This window comes from Rana temporaria, assembly GCF_905171775.1.
Source record: "Rana temporaria chromosome 9 unlocalized genomic scaffold, aRanTem1.1 chr9f, whole genome shotgun sequence".
NCBI classification, from domain to species: Eukaryota; Metazoa; Chordata; class Amphibia; order Anura; family Ranidae; genus Rana; species Rana temporaria.
This window is the reverse complement of record NW_024404482.1, coordinates 584,119-608,426: the sequence shown is the minus strand read 5'-3', so window position 1 is coordinate 608,426 and position 24,308 is coordinate 584,119. Positions and strand designations below refer to the sequence as shown.

At 45.8% G+C, this 24,308-nt stretch overlaps 1 protein-coding gene across 1 annotated transcript in view; it reads left to right on the top strand.

The window, feature by feature from the left end:
• The window catches only part of LOC120921942 (phosphatidylinositol 3,4,5-trisphosphate 5-phosphatase 2B-like), a 56,560-nt gene extending 32,509 nt beyond the window's left edge, over window positions 1-24,051 (top strand). Inside the window, exons 13-21 of the mRNA XM_040334453.1 lie at window positions 1,781-1,866; window positions 4,697-4,778; window positions 6,485-6,568; window positions 6,660-6,758; window positions 8,994-9,082; window positions 12,410-12,488; window positions 12,576-12,752; window positions 15,548-15,632; window positions 23,746-24,051. Coding sequence (XP_040190387.1) covers window positions 1,781-1,866; window positions 4,697-4,778; window positions 6,485-6,568; window positions 6,660-6,758; window positions 8,994-9,082; window positions 12,410-12,488; window positions 12,576-12,752; window positions 15,548-15,632; window positions 23,746-23,959 — 995 coding nt within the window. The 3' untranslated portion in view covers window positions 23,960-24,051. The remainder of the gene's footprint in view (window positions 1-1,780; window positions 1,867-4,696; window positions 4,779-6,484; window positions 6,569-6,659; window positions 6,759-8,993; window positions 9,083-12,409; window positions 12,489-12,575; window positions 12,753-15,547; window positions 15,633-23,745) is intronic.
• The last annotated feature ends 257 nt before the right edge of the window (window positions 24,052-24,308 follow it).

Below are 24,308 nucleotides of genomic sequence, written 5' to 3'. Positions count from 1 at the left end.
GCAGTGTCAGTGATCATCTGTTCCCTGATATAGGGAAAGACGATCAATGACGTCACACGTCCAGCCCCGCCCCCCTACAGTTAGAAACACATATGAGGTCACACTTAACCCCTACAGCGCCCCCTAGTGGTTAACTCCTAAACTGCCATTGTCATTTTCACAGTAATCAGTGCATTTTTATAGCACTTTTTCGCTGTGAAAATGACAATGGTCCAAAAAATGTGTCAAAATTGTCCGATGTGTCCGCCATAATGTCGCAGTCACGGAAAAAAAAATGCTGATCGCCGCCATTAATAGTAAAAAAAAAAAAATATTAATAAAAATGCAATAAAACTATCCCCTATTTTGTAAACACTATAAATTTTGCGCAAACCAATCGATAAACGCTTATTGCGATTTTTTTGTACCAAAAATAGGTAGAAGAATACGTATCGGCCTAAACTGAGGAAAAAAAATGTTTTTATATCTTTTTTGGGGGATATTTATTATAGCAAAAAGTAAAAAATATTGTTTTTTTTTTTCAAAATTGTCGCTCTATTTTTGTTTATAGCGCAAAAAATTAAAACCGCAGAGGTGATCAAATACCACCAAAAGAAAACTCTATTTGTGGGGAAAAAAGGACGTCAATTTTGTCTGGGAGCCACGTCGCAGGACCGCGCAATTGTCAGTTAAAGCGACGCAGTGCCGAATCGCAAAAACTGGCCAGGTCCTTTACCTGCCTATTGGTTCGGCGGCTTAAGTGGTTAATGGCCATTCTTCTCGTCGAGAAAATTGCTCTGGGGCCCCACACACGACCGTTTTTAACGACCGATTTAAAAAATAGAATTTTCCTCCTCATGAAAAGCGGTCGCGTTGTACGCGGCATTAGACCAAAACTAAATGGGGTAGATTCAGGTACCTTTTGCGGCGGCGTATCTCCTGATACGCCGCCGTAATTTGAATTCCGCACCCGCGTAGCGTTACGCCGATTCACAAAGGCAGTTACGCTGAAAAAATAGGCTTCGTCCACCGACGTAACTTGATTGCGGCGGCGTAGAATTGTGTGCAATATCACTTTGGCCGATAGGGGCGCTTCCGTTGTTGTCGGCGTAGACTATGCTAATTTCTTAGATACGCCGATTCACAAACGTACGTGCGCCCGGCGTTCGTTTTTTACGTCGTTTGTGTTAAGGCTTTTTCGGCGTAAGGCTGCTCCTGCTATTAGGAGGCGCAGCCAATGTTAAGTATGGACGTCGTTCCCGCGTCGCGATTTGAAAATTTTACGTCGTTTGCGTAAGTCGTCCGTGAATGGCGCTGGACGCCATTTACGTTCACGTCGAAACCAATGACGTCCTTGCGACGTCATTTACCGCAATGCACGTCGGGAAATTTTAGGGACGGCGCATGCGCAGTACGTTCGGTGCGGGAACGCGCCTAATTTAAATGATCCACGCCCCCTACAGGATCATTTGAATTACGCACGCTTACGCCGGCCCCTTTTACGCTACGCCGCCGCAACTTACGGAGCAAGTGCTTCGTGAATACAGCACTTGCTCCTGTAAGTTACGGCGGCGTAGCATAAAGACGATACGCTGCGCCTCCGTACCAGTGCGCGCCCCTACCTGAATCTAGCCCAATGGAACTTTGCTGGCAAAATGGACACTTCTCTATTCTGAATAAAAACCGCGATGGCGAATCTTTAATTAAAGACGATGGTTTCCATTGCGTTTTACATTTATACACAATGGAAGTGAAGGTTAATGTTACAATGTATCAATGTGTCTTCCCTGTGTATTTCCAGAAGAGGAAGCGATCGCCTTCCCCCCCACATGTCGCTTCGAGAGAGGTTCTCGCACCTATGATCTGCAGAAGGCCAAGACCAGCGGGGTGAGATCCGTTCCTCCTCATGTTATTGGACACGTCTGTCTTGTGATACAATGCGGGGGGGAGGGGGGGTTTACTAAAACTGGAGAGCGCAAAATCTGGTGCAGCTCAGCATGGGAACCAATCAGCTTCCAGTTTTTATTGTCAAAGCTCATTGGACAAGCTGAAGTTAGAAGCTCCAGTTTTAGTAAATCTCCCCAAAATGTCTTTGAAGGTTCTCATTGATCCCAGTCATTGTGTCTTGTGAAGGAAAAAGAAAAGGCGCCTCCAGGTTAGGCACATGTCCTCCTTATTCTGACCTAAATGATGTTCTCCCTCAAGATGATGGAGTTCAGGGATCTCCAGTGAAGGGTCTCGGTGATCCTCCATCATACAAAAACATTGGAGACAATTGGGCTCTTCTATACTTGTGGTAACAGTTTGGTGAAGACCCTTTTCTGTTCCAGCATGACTGCCCCCCCCCCCCTCCCCCGTGTACAAACCCAGCTCCATAAAGACATGGGCCCGGATTCACAAAGGAGTTACGACGGCGTATCTCCGGATACGCCGTCGTAACTCTGAGTGTGCGGGGTCGTATCTATGCGCCTGATTCATAGAAGTCTCTTACACCGTCGTATCTTAGGCTGCATATTTACGCTGGCCGCTAGGTGGCGCTTCCGTATATTTACGCAAGGAATATGCTAATTAGGTAGATGCGCCAATTCAGAAACGTACGTCCGCCTGGCGCATTTTTTTACGTCGTTTACGTTCATCTCTTTCCGGCATTAAGTTGCCCCTGCTATACGAGGGGTATCCTATGTTAAGTATGGACGTCGTTCCCGCATCAAATTTTGAAAATTTTACGTCGTTTGCGTAAGTCGTTCGCGAATAGGGCTGTACGTAAGTTACGTTCACGTCTAAAGCATTGACGATTTGCGGCGTAATTTTGAGCATGCGCACTGGGATTCTTTCACGAACGGCGCATGCGCCGTTCGTAAAAAAACGTAAAATACGCGGGGTCACATGAAATTTAAAGAAAACACGCCCACATCATCCAGATTTGAATTAGGCGGGCTTACGCCAGACCACATGCGTTACGCCGCCGTAACTTAGGGCGCAAGTTCGAATACGGAACTTGCGCCTTAATTTACGGCAGCGTAACGTATCTGAGATACGTTACGCCCGCCAATAGATACACCATTGTATCTGAATCCGCTGCTGCTTGAAATTGAGAAGCGGCGGGGGGGGGGGGGTCTGCCGCGAATTGAGAAGCGGCGGGGGCCCTTTACAAAAAAAATATATATATATATATTAAAAAAGGGGGGGGGGGGGTAGCCATCCAGGGCCTTGGGAACCTCTGGGCCCTTTAATAAAAAGAAAAAGAAGAAAGAAAAAATATATATATTTATTTTTTTTAAAAGGGGGGTTGCCATCTGGGGCCCTGGGGACCTCTGGGCCTTGATATATATATATACACACATACATATTTGTATTTTTTTATAAAAAGAAATTACAGAAAAAGGGGGGTCGCCATCCAGGAAATCTGGGCCCATTAAAAAAAAAAAAAAAACCTCTGGGCCCTTATAAAAAAAAGGGGGGGGGGGTTTTCCACATGGGGCCCCGGGGACTTTTGAGCCCTTTAATAAATATATATATATAAAAGAACTAAAAAAAAAAACTAAAATAATATAAAAAAAAATATATTTTTTTTATTAAAAAAAAGGGGGGTTGCCATCCGGGGTCCTGGGGACCTCTGGGCCCTTTAATAATATATATATAAAAAATAAAAGAAATAAAAAAATATATAAAAAAAAATTTTTTTTTTTATTAAAAAAAAGGGGGTTGCCATCCGGGCCCCTTACAGGTGTACTGCCTGTACCCCCCCCCTGATGACGGCCCTGCTCATGACTACTGATCCCCTTGGGGTTGATATGGGACACCAGTGGTGAGCCAGACCTTATAAATGGACCAAATTCCCACCCTCCATAATCTTGTGGAAAGCCTTCCCAGAAGAGTGTAATCGGGGCCACAAAGGGGGCAACTCCATATTAATGGGAGGGAGGGAGGGAGGAACAGAGCATCGGCCTCAACCCTACTGATCACCTTTGGGATGAGTTGGAATGCTGATGGTGATCCAGGTCTTCTCATCCAACAATCAGAACCCGACCCCAGAAATGGGCAAGCTCCAGCGTCCTGCACAGAGCCCTGACCTCATCCCTACTGATCACCTTGGGGGGTGAATTGGAATGCTGATGGTGAGCCAAACCTTATAAATGGAACAAATTCCCACAGACACCCTCCAACACCTTGTGGAAAGTCTTCCCAGAAGAGTGGAGGACGTTGTGACCACAAATGGGGGGAACTCCATAGGGAAGGGAGGAGGACAACACTCGATGAATGGCCATGGATTTGGATATCCAGCAAGCTCATATAGGTGGGATAGGTGGAGGAACCTGAGAGTCCTGCACAAGACTGGAGGCTGGTAACTCAGTAAAGGGCGCTGACTCCATATTAATGGCCATGGTTTGGTGTGGAGGAACTCAAGTGTCCTGCACAGAGTCCTGACCTCAACCCTACTGAACCCCTTTGGGATGAATTGGAATGCCAACAGGTCTCTTTTTTTTTTTTTGGTGCCCAATTTATGAGCCTGGTCTTCTCATCCAACATCAGTGCTTGACCTCGCAATGGCCATGGGGCGGGGCAAATCCATATCAATGGGTATAGGATTGGAATGGGTGTGACGGCCGGAGGCACACGAGACTTTGCGCCGTGTAGTGTACGTGTTATTTCCTCATTGCATAGCGACCCAGCGCCTGTATGTGATGCCGACCTCCCTTCTTGTATTTTCTTCTAGACTCGTATAGCTGCCCCATCGTGGAGCGATCGGATCCTATGGACGTGTTACCCGGACGCTGAGGTCAGATGCACCTCATATGGTGAGAACCAAAATGCCCGCCCCACACAAGGCGTCTAATATGTGCATTTCCTATGAATAACAGCGCCATCTAGTGGCCACAAGGTAGTATTTTCCTAATGGAGGTATCGTATATACTCGAGTATAAGCCGACCCGAATATAAGCCGAGGCAGCTAAATTTACCACAAAAAAAACTGGGAAAGCTTATTGACTCGAGTATAAGTCTAGGGTGGGAAATGCAGCAGCTACTGTAAGTGGAAAAGAGGGTCAACAATCCCCATCTACAGCCTCACTGTGCCCATTTGCAGCCTCACTGTGCCCATTTGCAGCCTCACTGTGCCAATCTGCAGCCTCACTGTGCCAATCTGCAGCCTCACTGTGCCCATCTGCAGCCTCACTGTGCCAATCTGCAGCCTCACTGTGCTTATTTTCAGCCTCACTGTGCCCATTTGCAGCCTCACTGTGCCCACCTGCAGCCTCACTGTGCCAATCTGCAGCCTCGCTGTGCCCATCTTCAGCCTCACTGTGCCAATCTGCAGCCTCACTGTGCCAATTTGCAGCCTCACTGTGCCCATTTGCAGCCCCACTGTGCCCATTAGCAGCCTTACTGTGCCCATACGCAGCCTTACTGTGCCCATCTTCAGCCTCACTGTGATCATAAGCAGCCTCACTGTGCCCATCTTCAGCCTCCCTGTGCCCATTTACAGCCTCACTGTGCCCATTTACAGCCTCACTGTGCCCATTTGCAGCCTCGCTGTGCCAACCTGAAACCTCACTGTGTCCACCTGCAGCCTCACTGTGTCCACCTGCAGCCTCACTGTGCCCATGTTCAGCCTCACTGTGCCCCTTTTCAGCCTAATTTTACCACAAAAAAACTGGGAAAGCTTATTTACTCGAGTATAGGTCTAGGGTGGGAAATGTAGCAGCTACTGTAAGTGGAGAAGAGGGTCAACAATCCCCATCTACAGGCTCAGTGTGCCCATTTGTAGCCTCACTGTGCCCTTTTTCAGCCTCACTGTGCCCGTACGCAGCCTTACTGTGCCCATACGCAGCTTCACTGTGCCCATTCCAGGCCTCACTGTGATCATAAGCAGCCTCACGGTGCCCATCTGCAGCTTCACTGTGCCCATTCGCAGCCTTACTGTGCCCATATGCAGCCTCACTGTGCCCATATGCAGCCTCACTGTGATCATAAGCAGCCTCACTGTGCCCATCTGCAGCCTCACTGTGCCCATTTGCAGCCTCACTGTGCCCATTTGCAGCCTCGCTGTGCCAACCTGAAACCTCACTGTGCCCACCTGCAGCCTCGCTGTGCCCATGTTCAGCCTCACTGTGCCCATGTTCAGCCTCACTGTGCCCCTTTTCAGCCTCACTGTGCCCATGTTTAGCCCCACTGTGCCCATCTAAAGCCTCACTGTGCCCATGTTTAGCCTCGCTGTGCCCCTTTTCAGCCTCACTGTGATCATAAGCAGCCTCACTGTGCCCATAAGCAGCCTCCATGTGCCCATTTGCAGCCTCATTTCTATGTCTATGTTGTTGTATTAGTGATTCCATCTCCCGGCACATATCACCTCTAAGCTCCCGAGACTTGTGACCTCCAGTCCCTCCCATTCTGTTCCTTGGGATTTTCATTCCTCCGTCTTTTTCTGCTCCACAAAGACTTCTATTTCTTTCCCCCGGCGCTCCGCTTTACATTCAGCCGGCCGATCGTTTCCTTCTCTCCGTAGGTTGTACCGATGAGATCGTCAGCAGTGACCACGCCCCCGTTTTCGCCACTTTTGAGGTCGGTGTGGATTTCTTGGCGCAGAGAGGTGAGTGGCGTGTTCCTCGTTCACAAGAACTCTTCTCCTGCTCTTTAGTATTAGAATTTGTTATTATTTGTTGTTTTGTTTTTGTTCCCAGATTGCCGTTATACGCTCCGATTTCTGCAGGTCGAGTCCATCGTGAAAACCCCGAGCCGATCCCGAGCGTCGATCGAGTTCCGATCCCTGTGCTTGAAGGGTAAGACCCGGACCGGGACAAAACATAGGCCCGGGCATTTTACACTGAGCAGCCCGATAGGGGGGAGGTTGCACGGCGGCGGAGCTTCGCGACGGCGGTTAATGATTGGATGTGGGGTTCCAGCACCCTGCACCTCTGGACCCCTTTACATTACACAGCACCCTGGACCTCTGGGCCCTTTTACATTACACTGCCCCCTGCACCTCTGGACCCCTTTTACATTACACAGCACCCTGCACCTCTGGACCCCTTTTACATTACACAGCACCCTGTACCTCTGGACCCCTTTACATTACACAGCACCCTGCACCTCTGGACCCCTTTACATTACACAGCACCCTGTACCTCTGGACCCTTTTACATTACACAGCACCCTGCACCTCTGGACCCCTTTACATTACACATCACCCTGTACCTCTGGGCCCCTTTTCATTACACAGCACCCTGCACCTCTGGACCCTTTTACATTACACAGCACCCTGTACCTCTGGACCCCTTTACATTACACAGCACCCTGCACCTCTGGACCCCTTTACATTACACAGCACCCTGCACCTCTGGACCCCTTTACATTACACAGCACCCTGCACCTCTGGACCCCTTTACATTACACAACACCCTGCACCTCTGGACCCTTTTACATTACACAGCACCCTGTACCTCTGGGCCCCTTTTCATTACACAGCACCCTGTACCTCTGGACCCTTTTACATTACACAGCACCTTGTACCTCTGGACCCCTATACATTACATAGCACCGCACCTCTGGACCCCTTTACATTACACAGCACCGCACCTCTGGACCCCTTTACATTACACAGCACCCTGCACCTCTGAACCCTTTTACATTACACAGCACCCTGCATCACTGGACCCCTTTACATTACACAGCACCCTGTACCTCTGGACCCCTTTTACATTACACAGCACCCTGTACCTCTGGACCCTTTTACATTACACAGCACCCTGCATCACTGGACCCCTTTACATTACACAGCACCCTGTACCTCTGGACCCCTTTTACATTACACAGCACCCTGTACCTCTGGACCCCTTTACATTACACAGCACCCTGTACCTCTGGACCCCTTTACATTACACAGCACCCTGCACCTCTGGACCCTTTACATTACACAACCCCCTGCACCCTGGACCCCTTTACATTACACAGCACCCTGCACCTCTGGACCCCTTTACATTACATAGCACCCTGCACCTCTGGCTCCTTTACATTACACAGCACCCTGCACCTCTGGACCCCTTTACATTACATAGCACCCTGCACCTCTGGCCCCCTTTACATTACACAGCACCCTGCACCTCTGGACCCCTTTACATTACACAGCCCCCTGCACCTCTGGGCCCCTTTACATTACACAGCACCCTGCACCTCTGGACCCCTTTACATTACACAGCACCCTGCACCTCTGGACCCCTTTACATTACACAGCACTCTGCACCTCTGGGCCCCTTTACATTACACAGCACCCTGCACCTCTGGACCCCTTTACATTACACAGCCCCCTGCACCTCTGGGCCCCTTTACATTACACAGCACCCTGCACCTCTGGACCCCTTTACATTACACAGCACCCTGCACCTCTGGACCCCTTTACATTACACAGCACCCTGCACCTCTGGGCCCCTTTACATTACACAGCACCCTGCACCTCTGGACCCCTTTACATTACACAGCACCCTGCACCTCTGGACCCCTTTACATTACACAGCACCCTGCACCTCTGGACCCCTTTACATTACAGAGCACTGCACAGTTTGTTACAAAGACACCCCCTAACAGTTCTGGACCCCCTGCATGTTACACAGACCCCCTCCCTACAGTACAGACCCCCTCCCTACAGTGCAGACCCCCCTCCCTACAGTGCAGACCCCCCCTCCCTACAGTACAGAGCCCCCTACATTACAGACCCCCTCTACAATACAGAAACGTGACCTATGGCCACCCTCTCCCGCCGCCAATAAAAGTGAACTTGCGGTGAATCCGCCGCAGAGACCACTTTTATCTGAAAGAGGACCGCCCGCTACCTGGAAGTACAGGGTGTGTCTTTCCTAGGGAAGGAACGTACATGGAGGGGGTGGGGGTGGGAACCTGATCCTATACCTGTGGTTTTCGCACGTGATCAGAAGTGTTCAGAATCTTTGAAGGCCTCCTCAGATCTTTGTATCACTACCTCCTGCTTGCTCACTTTTTGTCTTTTTCCTGGAATAATTCAGACTCTCCACAAAGTAATGTGAATAGCGCACACGGTACAGAGGGGGCGGCCTTTCTCAAGCTGGGATGGTCAGAGCAAGACTTACCGGAGGTGAGAAATTAGGAGTATAAATAATTCACTATAGGGGGGCAAATGTTGGTGGACACCAGAACATCACATCTATATGAGCTTGTTGGGCATCCCATCCCATCCCATGACCAATAATATGGAGTAGGCCTCTTCTCCCCCACCACCACCATGGCCATTAATATGGAGTAGACCCCTCCCCACCATGGCCAATAATATGGAGAAGCCCCCTCCCCATCATGGCCAATAATATGGAGTAGCCCTCTTCTCCCCCACCACCACCATGGCCAATAATATGGAGAAGCCCCCTCCCCATCATGGCCAATAATATGGAGTAGCCCTCTTCTCCCCCACCACCACCATGGCCAATAATATGGAGTAGGCCTCTTCTCCCCCACCACCACCATAGCCATTAATATGGAGTTTCCCCCTCCCCACCATGGCCAATAATATGGAGTAACCCCTTCCGCACCATGGCCATTAATATGGAGTAGACCCCTTCCCACCATGGCCATTAATATGGAGTAGACCCCTTCCCACCATGGCCATTAATATGGAGTAGACCCCTTCCCCACCATGGCCAATAATATGGAGTTGCCTCCTCCCCCCCATGGCCAATAATATGGAGTAGCCCCCTCCCCACCATGGCCAATAATATGGAGTAGACACCTTGCCCACCATGGCCATTAATATGGAGTAGACCCCTTCCCCATCATGGCCATTAATATGGAGTAGCCCCCTCCCCACCATGGCCAATAATATGGAGTAGACACCTTGCCCACCATGGCCAATAATATGGAGTAGCCCCCTCCCCACCATGGCTATTAATATGGAGTAGCCCCCTCCCCAACATGGCCATTAATATGGAGTAGACCCCTTCCCCCCATGGCCATTAATATGGAGTAGACCCCTTCCCCCCATAGCCATTAATATGGAGTAGACCCCTTCCCCCCATAGCCATTAATATGGAGTTGACCCCTCCCCATCATGGCCATTAATATGGAGTAGACCCCTTCCCCATCATGACCATTAATATGGAGTAGACCCCTTCCCCACCATGGCCATTAATATGGAGTAGCCCCTTCCCCACCATGGCCATTAATATGGAGTAACCCCCTCCCCACCCCCCATAGCCATTTATATGGAGTTGCCCCTTCCCCACCATAGCCATTAATATGGAGTAGCCCCCTTCCCACCATGGCCATTAATATGGAGTTCCCCCCTCCCCACCATGGCCATTAATATGGAGTAGCCCCCTCCCCACCATGGCCATTAATATGGAGTAGCCCCCTTCCCCCCATAGCCATTAATATGGAGTAGACCCCTCCCCACCATGGCCATTAATATGGAGTAGACCCCTCCCCACCATGGCCATTAATATGCAGTAGCCCCCTCCCCACCATGGCCATTAATATGGAGTTGCCCCTTCCCCATCATGGCCATTAATATGGAGTAGACCCCTCCCCATCATGACCATTAATATGGAGTAGACCCCTTCCCCCCCATTGCCATTAATATGGAGTAGACCATTCCCCACCATGGCCATTAATATGGAGTAGACCCCTTCCCCCCATAGCCATTAATATGGAGTAGACCCCTTCCCCCCCATAGCCAATTAATATGGATTTTCCCCCTTTTTTCCCTCCCTTGGCTATGACATCCTTCACTCTTTTGGAAAGACTTCCTACAAGACTTTGGAGGGTGTCTGTGGGAATTTGTGCCCATGTGTGAGGTCAGGAAGACCTGGCTGACATGTTAAGCCTCACGTTGGGGCGCCAGGAAAAAGACCGGAATCACTGGCATTGCAATTCATCCCAAGGGTGTTCAGTAGGGTTGAGGTCAGGACTCTGTACAGGACATTGGAGTTCCTCCATGATCTCAAACCTACTGAACACCTTTGGGACGAGAAGACCTGATTCCAAAGGTGTTCTGTAGGGTTGAGGACAGGTACTGATGTTGGATAAGAAGATCTTATACCAAAGGCCTTCCAAAAGTAGGATTGAGGTCAGGGGGGCTCTGTGCAGGACACTGGAGTTCCTTCACACCAAACTGGTCACACAAGTCCTGATGGAGTTGGCTTTGTACATGTAGGGGGGGGGGGGCACAGTCATGGTGGAACAGAAAAGGGTCTTCACTAGAGTTGAGCGGACACCTAGATGTTCGGGTTCGGACCCGAACTTAAAAAAAAAAGTTTGGGTTCGGGAACCCGAGCCCGAACTCCGGACCCCATTGAAGTCAATGGGACACGGACTTTTAGTAAAAAAAAAAAAATGCGCGGAGGTCCCCCCAAATTCAATAACCAGACCCTTTAGGTCTGGTATGGATATTAAGGGGAACCCCGCTGTCAATTAAAAAAAAAAATGACGTGGGGTTCCCCGCAAATATCCAAAACCAGACCCTTCAGGTCTGGTGTGGATTTTTAGGGGGACTCCACGCCATTTTTTTTTTCAATTTGGGGTGGAGTTCCCCTTAAAATCCACACCAGACCCTTATCCGAGCACGTTGACCTGGCCGGCCGCAGAAAAGAGGGGGGGACAGAGTGCGCCCCCCCCTCTCCTGAACCGCACCAGGCCACATGCCCTCAACATTGGGAGGGTGCTTTGGGGTGCCCCCCAAAGCACCTTGTTCCCATGTTGATGGGGACAAGGGTCTCATCCCCACAACCCTTGCCCGGTGGTTGTGGGGGTATGCGGGCGGGGGGCTTATCAGAATCTGGAAGACCCCTTTAACAAAGGGGACCCCCAAATCCTGGCCCCAAAGCACCCTCCCAATGTTGAGGGCATGTGGCCTGGTGCGGTTCAGGAGAGGGGGGGGCCGCACTCTGTCCCCCCCTCTTTTCTGCGGCTGGACAGGTCAACGTGCTCGGATAAGGGGTCTGGTGTGGATTTTAGGGGGAACTCCACGCCATTTTTTTTTTAAATTTGGGGTGGAGTTCCCCTTAAAATCCACACCAGACCTGGTCTGGTTATTGAATTTGGGGGGACCTCCGCGCATTTTTTTCCCAAACTCCGAACCCGGACCCGAACTTTCAGCAATTCGGGTTCGGGAAAAAAAAACAAAGTCCGTACCGAACCCGAACTTTACAGTTCGGGTTCGCTCAACTCTAGTCTTCACCAAACTGTTACCACAAGGTTGGAAGAGCTCAATTGTCTACAATGTCTTTGTATGATGGAGGATTACCAGGACCCTTCACTGGAGACCCCTGACCTCCATCATTTGGACAGGTGACTACATACTTCTGGCCATGTAATGTGGGTTTGGTGGTCAGGTGTCCGAAATCCTTTGGCCTTGTAGTTTATCTACCTGAAGCCCCATATGTTTTATCTGACATGAGATTTGTATTCCCTACAGATACCTCTGGTTGGTGGCGACACATTTACTGGACATTTGCTTCTCAGTATCCGACCAGCGGATGGCGGAGAAACCTTCGGTAGGAGGATTTTTGGTTTTATACGGTGTCCGGAGGAACGCTTGTGCAATTCCTTCTGTCCTCTCATTTTATTGAATGTGTTTCTAGGTGAGTGTTGCGTGTCGGTGCTCTCAGCCAATAGCAATTCTGATCATCAGTTTCAAGCTTTTCTGTCCCAACGTGGAGAAGAAACGGGATCCTTGAGAGGGAAAGTGAGAGTGACCCAATATCCAAATGTGACCCCAGAAAGGAGCCCCAGTGTGGCCAACAGAGAAGCTGAGAAAGGCAAGAATTGCCCCAGGGTATATTGTATTAAATGGTTACACTATGTGACAGTGGGGGGATCATAATTTTTGGGGGGCGCAAACAAACTGAAAAAAAAAATCAATTGCTGCCACTGTGCCCATAAATTGCCACCACTGTGCCCATCAAATGCAGCCACTGTGCCCATCAAACGCAGCCACTGTGCCCATAAATTGCCACCACTGTGCCATCAAACGCAGCCACTGTGCCCATCAAACGCAGCCACTGTACCCATAAATTGCCACCACTGTGCCATCAAACGCAGCCACTGTGCCATCAAACGCAGCCACTGTGACCATCAAATGCAGCCACTGTGCCCATAAATTGCCTCCACTGTGCCATCAAACGCAGCCACTGTGCCCATCAAACATAGCCACTGTAACCATCAGTTGCTGCCAGTGTGCCCCATCAATTGCCGCCAGTGTGCCCCATCAATTGCTGCCAGTTTGCCCATCAATTGCCGCCAGTGTGCCCCATCAATTGCTGTCAGTTTGCCCATCAATTTCCACCAGTTTGCCCCATCGATTGCCACCAGTTTGCCCATCAATTGCTGCCAGTTTGCCCATCAATTGCCGCCAGTGTGCCCCATCAATTGCTGCCAGTTTGCCCCATCAATTGCTACCAGTTTGCCCCATCAATTGCCGCCAGTTTGCCCCATCAATTGCTGCCCGTTTGCCCAAAAATTGGCCACCAGTTTGCCCCATCAATTGCCACCAGTTTGCCCATCAATTGTCGCCAGTTTGCCCATCAATTGCCACCAGTTTGCCCCATCAATTGCCACAAGTTTGCCCCATCAATTGCCACCAGTTTGCCCCATCAATTGCCACAAGTTTGCCCCATCAATTGCCGCCAGTTTGCCCCATCAATTGCCACAAGTTTGCCCCATCAATTGCCACCAGTTTGCCCCATCAATTGCCACAAGTTTGTCCCATAAATTGCCGCCAGTTTGCCCCATCAATTGCCACAAGTTTGCCCCATAAATTGCCACCAGTTTGCCCCATCAATTGCCGCCAGTTTGCTCATCAATTGTCGCCAGTTTGCCCATCAATTGCCACCAGTTTGCCCCATCAATTGCCACAATTTTGCCCCATCAATTGCCACCAGTTTGCCCCATCAATTGCCACAAGTTTGCCCCATCAATTGCCACAAGTTTGCCCCATCAATTGCCACCAGTTTGCCCCATCAATTGCCACCAGTTTGCCCTATCAATTGCCACCAGTTTGCCCCATCAATTGCCACCAGTTTGTCCCATCAATTGCCGCCAGTGTGCCCATCAATTGCCACCCGTTTGCCCCATCAATTGCCACCCGTTTGCCCCATCAATTGCCACAAGTTTGCCCCATCAATTGCCACAAGTTGTCCCCATCAATTGCCACCAGTTTGCCCTATCAATTGCCACCAGTTTGCCCCATCAATTGCCGCCAGTTTGTCCCATCAATTGCTACCAGCTTGCCCATTAATTGCCGCCAGTTTGCCCCATCAATTGCCACCAGTTTGCCCATCAATTGTCGCCAGTTTGCCCCATCAATTGCCGCCAGTTTGCCCCATCAATTGTCACAAGTTTGCCCCATCAATTGCTACCAGTTTGCCCCATCAAATTCTGACAGGGGGGGTCACATACCTTTGGCCATATGGTGTGTTGAGTTGTCATGGGGGGGGGTCACATTCCTTTGGTCATATAGTGTATAGAGATGGCATTGGGGGGGCGCATACTTTAGGCCATATAGTATATTGAGATGAAATTGGGGGGCGGGGTCACATACTTTTGGCCATATGAGATGACATGGGGGGCAGATACTTTAGGCCATATAGTATATTGAGATGGCATTGGGGGGTCACATACCTTTGGCCATTAATGGGTATTGATGGCATGGGGGGGGGGGGGGGTCACATACTTTAAGCCACATAGTGTATTGAGATAGCATTGGGGGGGCACATACCTTTGGTCATATAGTGTATTGAGATGGCATTGGGGGGGCACATACTTTAGGCCACATAGTGTATTGATAACATGGGGGGGCACATATTTTTGCCCATATGAGATGACATGGGGGGGCAGATACTTTAGACCATATAGTGTATTGAGATAGCATTGGTGGCATGGGGGGCACATACTTTTGCCCATATGAGATGACATGGGGGGGGGGCACATACTTTTGCCCATATGAGATGACATGGGGGGGGGGCACATACTTTTGCCCATATGAGATGACATGGGGGGGGGCACATACTTTTGCCCATATGAGATGACATGGGGGGGGGGCACATACTTTTGCCCATATGAGATGACATGGGGGGGGGGCACATACTTTTGCCCATATGAGATGACATGAGGGGGGGGGCACATACTTTTGCCCATATGAGATGACATGGGGGGGGGGCACATACTTTTGCCCATATGAGATGACATGAGGGGGGGGGCACATACTTTAGGCCACATAGTGTATTGATGACATGGGGGGGGGGGCACATACTTTTGCCCATATGAGATGACATGGGGGGGGGCACATACTTTTGCCCATATGAGATGACATGGGGGGGGGGCACATACTTTTGCCCATATGAGATGACATGGGGGGGGGGGCACATACTTTTGCCCATATGAGATGACATGGGGGGGCACATACTTTTGCCCATATGAGATGACATGGGGGGGGGGGCACATACTTTTGCCCATATGAGATGACATGGGGGGGGGGGGCACATACTTTTGCCCATATGAGATGAATACAAAGTATCATTTAGAAAGTCTGAATGTAATTTGTTTCCTTTTGTAGTTCCGGAGAATCCCGCCAAGAAATCGCGTTCCCCCGGATCTCCTCGCCACTCTCCGGCGTCGCGCTCCTCCAAACGCTCCGCCAGGTACGCGCCGCTCTCTGATTCGCTGACCTCTTCCTGTGTCAGTGATGTGCGCAGAGGGGAGTTCCGTTATCGTTTCTCAGAGAAAGTTTCAATTTTTACTTCATTTTATTTTTATGTTTTTTTAGAAATCTGTCAGTGAGGTCATAATATAGGAAGCAGCCTATAGGAGGAGAGGGGCGGGGCAGTATGGCGGCCTCCTAGGAGCCCCGCCGCCGTGCGTGCGCAGGAGAACGGCTTATCCTACTTTAGTTCCCTTCGCATGGCGTCTTGACACAAAGATGATCTCCGGGTCAGAGATTAGGAAGGTTTAGAGATTAAACGCTGGAGATCGCGTCACTGCGCAAGGCAAAAAGTTCACCGAAAAATAACGCCCGAGAAAATACGAGATGTACAAAAGATTTTATAGAAAGAGAAGGTAAAGGGTAACCCCACTGTTGTGAAAAAAATAAAATAAATAAATAAATTATAGCAAATAATAATTAAAAAAAAAACTATAGCTAATAAAAAAAGTAATAAAATAGTTGTGAAAAAATATATAGCAAATAAAAAAATAAAAAAAATAAAAACTATAGCTAACAAAGAAGTAATAAAATACTGCAAAATAAAAATAAAAAATATAGCAATTACAAAAAAAAAATACAAAAAAATATAGCAAAGAAACAAATAATTAAATAAATACAGCAAAGAACAAAATTATAATAAAATATAGTAAATAAAAAAATTAAAAATAACAAACTATAGCTAATAAAAAAAAGTAATAAAATATTTGTGAAAAAAAATATGGCAAATAAAAAATAAATAATAAACTATAGCTAACAAAGAAGTAATAAAATACTGCAAAATAAAAAAATATATATATAGCAATTACAAAAAAATAAAAAATTTAACAAATACAAAAAAATTCAGCAAAGAAACAAATAATTAAATATAGCAAAGAAAAAAAATTATAATAAAATATAGCAAATAAAAAACAATTAGCAAATAAAAAAAATAAAATAAAGTATAGCTAACAAATAAGTAATAAAATACTGCAAAAAAAAATATATATATATATATATATATATATATATATATATATATATATATATATATATATATATATATATATATATATATATATATATATATATATATATATATATATAGCAATTACAAAAAAAAAAAAAGAAAATTTAACAAATACAAAAAAATACAGCAAAGAAACAAATAATTAAATATAGCAAAGAAAAAAATTATAATAAAATATAGCAAATAAAAAAATAAAAATAACAAACTATAGCTAATAAAAAAAGTAATAAAATATTTGTGAAAAAAAATATAGCAAATAAAAAATAATTAATAAACTATAGCTAACAAAGAAGTAATAAAATACTGCAAAATAAAAAAAATATATATAGCAATTACAAAAAAAAAAAAAAATATTTAACAAATACAAAAAAAATATAGCAAAGAAACAAATAATTAAATATAGCAAAGAAAAACATTATAATAAAATATAGCAAATAAAAAAATAAAAATGACAAACTATAGCTAATAAAAAAAGTCATAAAATATTTGTGAAAAAAAAATATAGCAAATAAAAAATATATAATAAACTATAGCTAACAAAGAAGTAATAAAATACTGCAAAATTGAAATAAAAATTATAGCAATTACAAAAAAAAAAAAATGTAACAAATACAAAAAAATATAGCAAAGAAACAAATAATTAAATATAGCAAAGAAAAAAATTATAATAAAATATAGCAAATAAAAAAAATAAAAATAACAAACTATAGCTAATAAAAAAAGTAATAAAATATTTGTGAAAAAAATATAGCAAATAAAAAAAAAAAAAAACTATAGCTAACAAAGTAATAAAATACTGCAAAATAAAAAAAAAATATATAGCAATTACAAAAATGTTTTAATAATTTAACAAATACAAAAAAAATATAGCAAAGAAACAAATAAAAAAATATAGCAAATGAAAAAAAAATATAGCAAATAATAAAATATAGCAAATAAAAAAATAATAAAATATAGCCAAGGAAAAAATAATAAGATATAGCAAATAAAAAAATAATAAACTATAGCTAACAAAGAAGTAATAAAATACTGCAAAATTAAAAAAAATAGCAATTACAAAAATAAAATAATTACATTTTGCAAATACAAAAAATATAGCAAAGAAACAAATAATTAAATATAGCAAAAAATAATAATAATAGTAAAATATAGCAAATAAAAAAAATAATAAAATATAGCAAATGAAAAAAAAAAATACAAAACAAAAAATATATAGAAAATGAAAAAAAAAATAACAAATGATAGCTAATAAAAAAAGTAATACAATATTTGTGAAAAAATATAGCAAATAAAAAAAGAACAAACTATAGCTAACAAAGAAGTAATAAAATACTTCAATATAAAAAAAATATAGCCATTAGGAAAAAAAATTGAAAATACAAAAAATATAGCAAAGAAACAAATAATAAAATATAGCAAAGAAATAAATAAATAAAATATAGCAAATAATAAAATATAGCAAATAAAAAAAATAATAAAATATAGCAAAGAAACAAATAATTGAATATAGCCAAAAATAATAATAATAGTAAAATATAGCAAATAAAAAAATAATAAAATATAGCAAATGACAAAAAATTACAAAATAAAAAATATATAGAAAATGAAAAAAAAAATAACAAATTATAGCTAATAAAAAAAGTAATAAAATATTTGTGAAAAAGTATAGCAAATAAAAAAAAAAGAATAAACTATAGCTAACAAAGAAGTAATAAAATACTGCAAAATAAAAAAATATAGCAGTTACGAAAAAAAAAATTGAAAATACAAAAAATCTAGCAAAGAAACAAATAATAAAATCTAGCAAAGAAACAAATAATAAAATCTAGCAAAGAAAAAAAAAATCTAGCAAAGAAAAAAATAATAAAATCTAGCAAAGAAAAAAATAAGATATAGCAAATGGAAAAAAATAATAAACTATAGCTAACAAAGAAGTAATACAATACTGCAAAATAAAAAAAATATAGCAATTACAAAAAAAATATTATTTTGAAAATACAAAAAATATAGCAAAGAAAAGAAATGTAAAATATAGGAAATAAAAAATAATAAATACAATTTAACAAATATAAAAACAAATAGCAAATAAAAATATATATATACATAACATATACAATTAAGATCAGATTGTTCTGTTGGTGATTGGCTGTACATTCACCCTTCTACTCTCTGTGAGCACCCAATAAATTCATTATTTTTCCTCCGTTTCTCAAAATGCTGTAAAATGAACAAAATTATTCGCACACATGCTTGAAAATGTGCGAATAATAATAAAAACCTTCGGAATCCCTGCAATGTCTGTATGATTAATAGGCTCTGGACATTTTCACCGACACAACCCCCCCCCCCCCCCCCCCCCCCAAGCTCCGGCTGTTCTGCAGACCATTAGCCGGCTATGCAGTAAGTGGATCATTAGCGCCACCTTGTGGGTGATTTTTGCATTTCTCTGTTTATAGATTTCTTGTGTTTAGGATTACATTGAAGGACCCTTCCAATGGGATATTTAACAGGCTAATGCCGCGTACAGACGAACCGTACCGGATTTTTTTCCCCGACGGAATGTTGGCTCAAACTTGTCTTGCATACACACGGTCACACAAATGTTGTCGGGAATTCCGAACGCCAAGAACGCCGGTGACGTACAAGACGTACGACTAGAAAAGGGAAGTTCTGGCAGTTGGCTGACTAAGATCCCCACATTTGATGACTGAACTCCTCTTCGGCACACAAAGGCTTTGCCTGAACTCAGATTGCTTCCAGACACTGAGGTGTGGAGCAGGGGAGGGGTGTGTTATTTACATCATATATTATCTGACGCAGAGGCGGCTCTAGGCTTTGTGAGGCCCTTAGGCAAAACCTGACATGGAGCCCCCCACTTACACCCATGATGGGAAAAATAATTCAAGGACAAGAGCCTCTTCCCCACAACCCTGGCCGGAGGTTGTGGGGGGGTCTGCGGGCAGGGGGCTTATCGGAATCTGGAAGCCCACTTTAACAAGGTGGCCCCCAGATCCTGCTCTTTAAGAACTAAGGGGCGGGGGTCACCTGGTGATGTCACCTGGTGAACCCGCCCCTTGTGACAACACTGACTGAGGGCATGCTGGGTCCTTGACCTCACAAGGGGTGGTGTCATCGATATTCACTGGTTGTTAGGGACGCTGGTGGCCCCCCCGCTCCTGAGTCAGGGCTCATAACGCTGCCTGAGAACAGCAGCGTTAAGGTCCCCTGTCCCTCAAAACTGGGGTAATGCATTGGGCAAGCTAGGCGGCCGCGAGGCCCCTGTGAGTGCTTTTTTTTTTTTTTATGTGTCATGCGAGGCGGTCCCAGTTCTCTCCAGCCATCCCACAGCCGACTCCTAATGCTCTGGTTTGCGGTGATCGAGGGATCGGTCGATCGGGGTCGGTCGATCTCTGGCTTCTACAGTATGCTCCTCACTCCATCGCCCACCACAATAGCATTTAACCTTAAACCGAGATGGGAGAGAGATGTGGGGCCGCTGGAGGATGAGGAGTGGAGTGGGGCCCTAGATCAGTGGTTCTCAACCTTTTAGTGCTGTGACCCCTTGATAAAATTTCCCAAGTTGTGGGGACCCCCTAACAGTAAAATCATTTTTGTGGCATGGGTTGTCAGCACCCAAGGCAAGACAAGTAATTTGTGCCCCTAACCCATAGAGATTTAGCTTTCTCCCTCCCCCTCTTTTCCTCTCCCTTCCATGTATTCTCTATTTTAATTCCTTCTCTCACTCCTTGGTGGAGGGGGGATGGGATGAGTGGCAGTGGTGGGGGGAGTTCTGATCGGCCAACTTAGGTGCTCTTGATCAAGGTCATCTGCTGATCTGAGAACTGTAGTGGGGACTTTTAATGGCAACTCTAATCACAGGTAGTGTTACCCAGTGTGTCTCCAACTTTGTGGTGTCTCGTAGCAGTGACACCTATGCCGAAATCAGGAAATAGGGTCTCCTCCAGCCCCTCCCACCTCACATTCCTCACCAGTAAGCGGACCTCTAGTCTATGCCCCCCCCCCCCCCAGCCATGCCGTGAACTGAATGTGCCCTTGCGAAGAGGCTGAGTGGGCGGCTGTGTTCTCAGGAACAGCCCAGCTGGGTGGCCACCGGCTCCGGAGACGGCCCTGCTGAGCAGCTGCAAGAAGGCTGGGAGAGTGCTGCGGGGCTTCAGGAACAGCCCAGGATTTGGTGACCCCTGGCAAATCATCATGAGAACCACTGCCCTAGATGCATGCAAGATTGTTTCCCCCAGGCCCTCTGATCTGACAGGTTGTCACAATTGTTCATCTTGCATCGGTCGTACCTTACTCCTCTCAGGGTTGCCCGTTTTAAGCCTGGAACCGCCACATCCTGCCCGATGTGCGCACAAGAACCGGGCACTTGTTTTCATTTGCTCTGGTCATGTCCCATGCTTCAGGAGCTATGGAAACCGCTCCGCTTTGTCCCTAGACCCTAAACCAGGGGTCTCCAAACTTTCTAAACAAAGGGCCAGTTTACTGTCTTTCAGGCTTTAGTGGGGGGCCGGACTGTGCCCAGCGGGAGTAGAACATTTCCTGGAGTCACTGGAAGAACAGTGTCCCCTCTTTGGTGTCAGTAGAAAGAATAGTGTCCCATCATTGGTGTCAGTAGAAAGAATAGTGTCCCATCATTGGTGTCAGTAGAAAGAATAGTGCCCCATCATTGGTGTCAGTAGGAAGAATAGTGTCCCATCATTGGTGTCAGTAGAAAGAATAGTGTCCCATCATTGGTGTCAGTAGGAAGAATAGTGTCCCATCATTGGTGTCAGTAGAAAGAATAGTGTCCCATCATTGGTGTCAGTAGAAAGAATAGTGACCCATCATTGGTGTCAGTAGAAAGAACAGTGTCCCATCATTGGTGTCAGTAGAAAGAATAGTGCCCCATCATTGGTGTCAGTAGGAAGAATAGTGTCCCATCATTGGTGTCAGTAGAAAGAATAGTGTCCCATCATTGGTGTCAGTAGGAAGAATAGTGTCCCATCATTGGTGTCAGTAGAAAGAATAGTGTCCCATCATTGGTGTCAGTAGAAAGAATAGTGACCCATCATTGGTGTCAGTAGAAAGAATAGTGTCCCATCATTGGTGTCAGTAGAAAGAATAGTGACCCATCATTGTTGTCAGTAGAAGGAATAGTGACCCATCATTGGTGTCAGTAGAAAGAATAGTGACCCATCATTGGTGTCAGTAGAAAGAATAGTGTCCCATCATTGGTGTCAGTAGAAAGAATAGTGACCCATCATTGGTGTCAGTAGACAGAATAGTGTTGTCATGGATATGCAATAATGTCTGGCAGCTTACCTCTCTTATCTGGCTGTCTTTATCATCTCTCCTCCCTGTATGGCTCCACCCCAGGCCATCCCAGGAACTCTATATTAACCACTGCACTGCTGGTCTGCTTTGCTGATCAACGTTGTTTGTTAGTATTGTGCTCCTGCTTGCCGTGTGTTACGTTATCTCTGTGTACTGACTTTGGCTTGTCTCCGACTTCTCCTGTTTGCCTGTGACCCTGGTCCTTGGCCTGTTCCTTTTGGTTATTCTCGTTTGCTTGTTGCCCCGACCTCGGCTTACCCTTCACTCTCTTGTGTCCTGAGTGGCTGCTTCCCTTCTCTCCCTACGGAGCGTGACATAGGGGACTCCAGGGGCCGCGACCTGGATCCAGTTGCAGCGAAGGCCATCCTCACCACTAGAGGCTCTGGTGAATACCAACTGGATCTTGGACTCCGCGCCCTGGGGAATCTTGGGCTCAAGCTTCCAGTAGGATCCCTGTTGTGCCCCAGGGAATCTCTCCTCATATCCACTCTGTGGTCCATCCGCAGTAGTCTGCTACAGGGTTCACTACCTTGTGGTGCACCCCTGACTCCAACGGGGTGCACTTCTCACCTGGCCACAGGTGACCTGACAAGTGTCCCATCATTGGTGTCAGTAGAAAGAATAGTGACCCATCATTGGTGTCAGTAGAAAGAATAGTGACCCATCATTGGTGTCAGTAGAAAGAATAGTGACCCATCATTGGTGTCAGTAGAAAGAATAGTGTCCCATCATTGGTGTCAGTAGAAAGAATAGTGACCCATCATCGGTGTCAGTGGGAAGAAAAGTGCTCCGTTGTCAGTGTCAATGGCAGAAACTATGCCCCACTGTTGCTGACAGTGGGGGGGATAATGGCCCAAGGGCCGGATAAAAACACACAAAGGGCTGCATCTGGCCCCCCGGCCACAGTTTGGAGACTATTGCCCTAAACACTGCCTATTGGGCATTTTCCCTGACCCTGACCTAGATAAATTTACCAAAACGTTCCTTCACAACACACTCTTCTCAGCTAGAAAGATTATAGCCCGACATTGGATGAGGCCCACGCCTCCCAGCGCCTCAGTCCATTACAGCGTGAGGAATGTGCGATCTCCATTACGAATGCGAGTCTTACCAGACCGAGCGTTTCCGTCTCGTACTTGATTCAGAGCATGCGTGTAATTTTGTGCATCAAAATTGTCCACACACGATCAGAATTTACAAGAACCAGCTCTCAAATTTTTGTTGTCGGAAATTCCGACAGCAAATGTCCGATGGAGCCTACACACGATCGGATTTTCCGACAACAAGCCCCCATCGAACATTTGTTGTCGGAAATTCCGACCCTTGTGTACGTGGCATAATAGGGAGAAAAAAGAGCTGGCCATTGTTATGCCGCTTACACACGGTCGGAATTTCCAACAGCAAATGTTCGATGGAAGCTTGTTGTCGGAAAATGCGACCCTTTGTAGGCTCCATCGGACATTTGCAGTCGGAATTTCAACAAAAATGTGAGAGTTGGTTCTCAAATTTTCCAACAATTTTACACAATTCAACGCAAAAAAATACTACGCATGCTCGGAATCATTGAACTTTATTTTTCACGGTTTTGATGTCGGAATGTCCGATCGTCTGTACGCGACATAAGGGTAATAAGTAAACTGTTCCAAAGTCTATTTCTTGTTGCATCTTCTTGTGAAGGATTTTTTTTTAATTCTAAATGTCTTTATCCTTCCAGACGTCGTCCTGCGAGTATCTGCTGCGGCAGTTACAGTAACGCCGAGTATTTCCTATTTGAAGGTTTGTGTTCCCCCTCCACCCCGATATCTCCCAGACCGCGATCGGCGCTGGTGGGTGGGGAGCAGACGGGGGAACATGAAGAGACGATGTTCCCGACTGAATCCGGGAGGAAGCCGACATCTCCGCACTGTATGAGGAACATCTCCAAGTGATACGGGAAGGAAGGTGTCACGGTGGAGGGGTGGGGGATGGAAAGCAACCAACATCACCATATTGTATGAGGAACATCTCCAAGGGATACAAGAAGGAAAGTGTCATGCATGGTGGAGGGGGGAAGGCCACCAACATCACCAGATTATATGAGGAACATTTCCAAGGAATACAAGAAGAAGGTGTCACGGTGGGTGGGGGAGGGGGATGGAAGGCCACCAACCTCAGCGCACTGTATGAGGAACATCTCCAAGTGATACGAGAAGGAAGGTGTCACGGTGGGTGGGGGGGGGGATGGAAGGCCACCAACCTCAGCGCACTGTATGAGGAACATCTCCAAGTGATACGAGA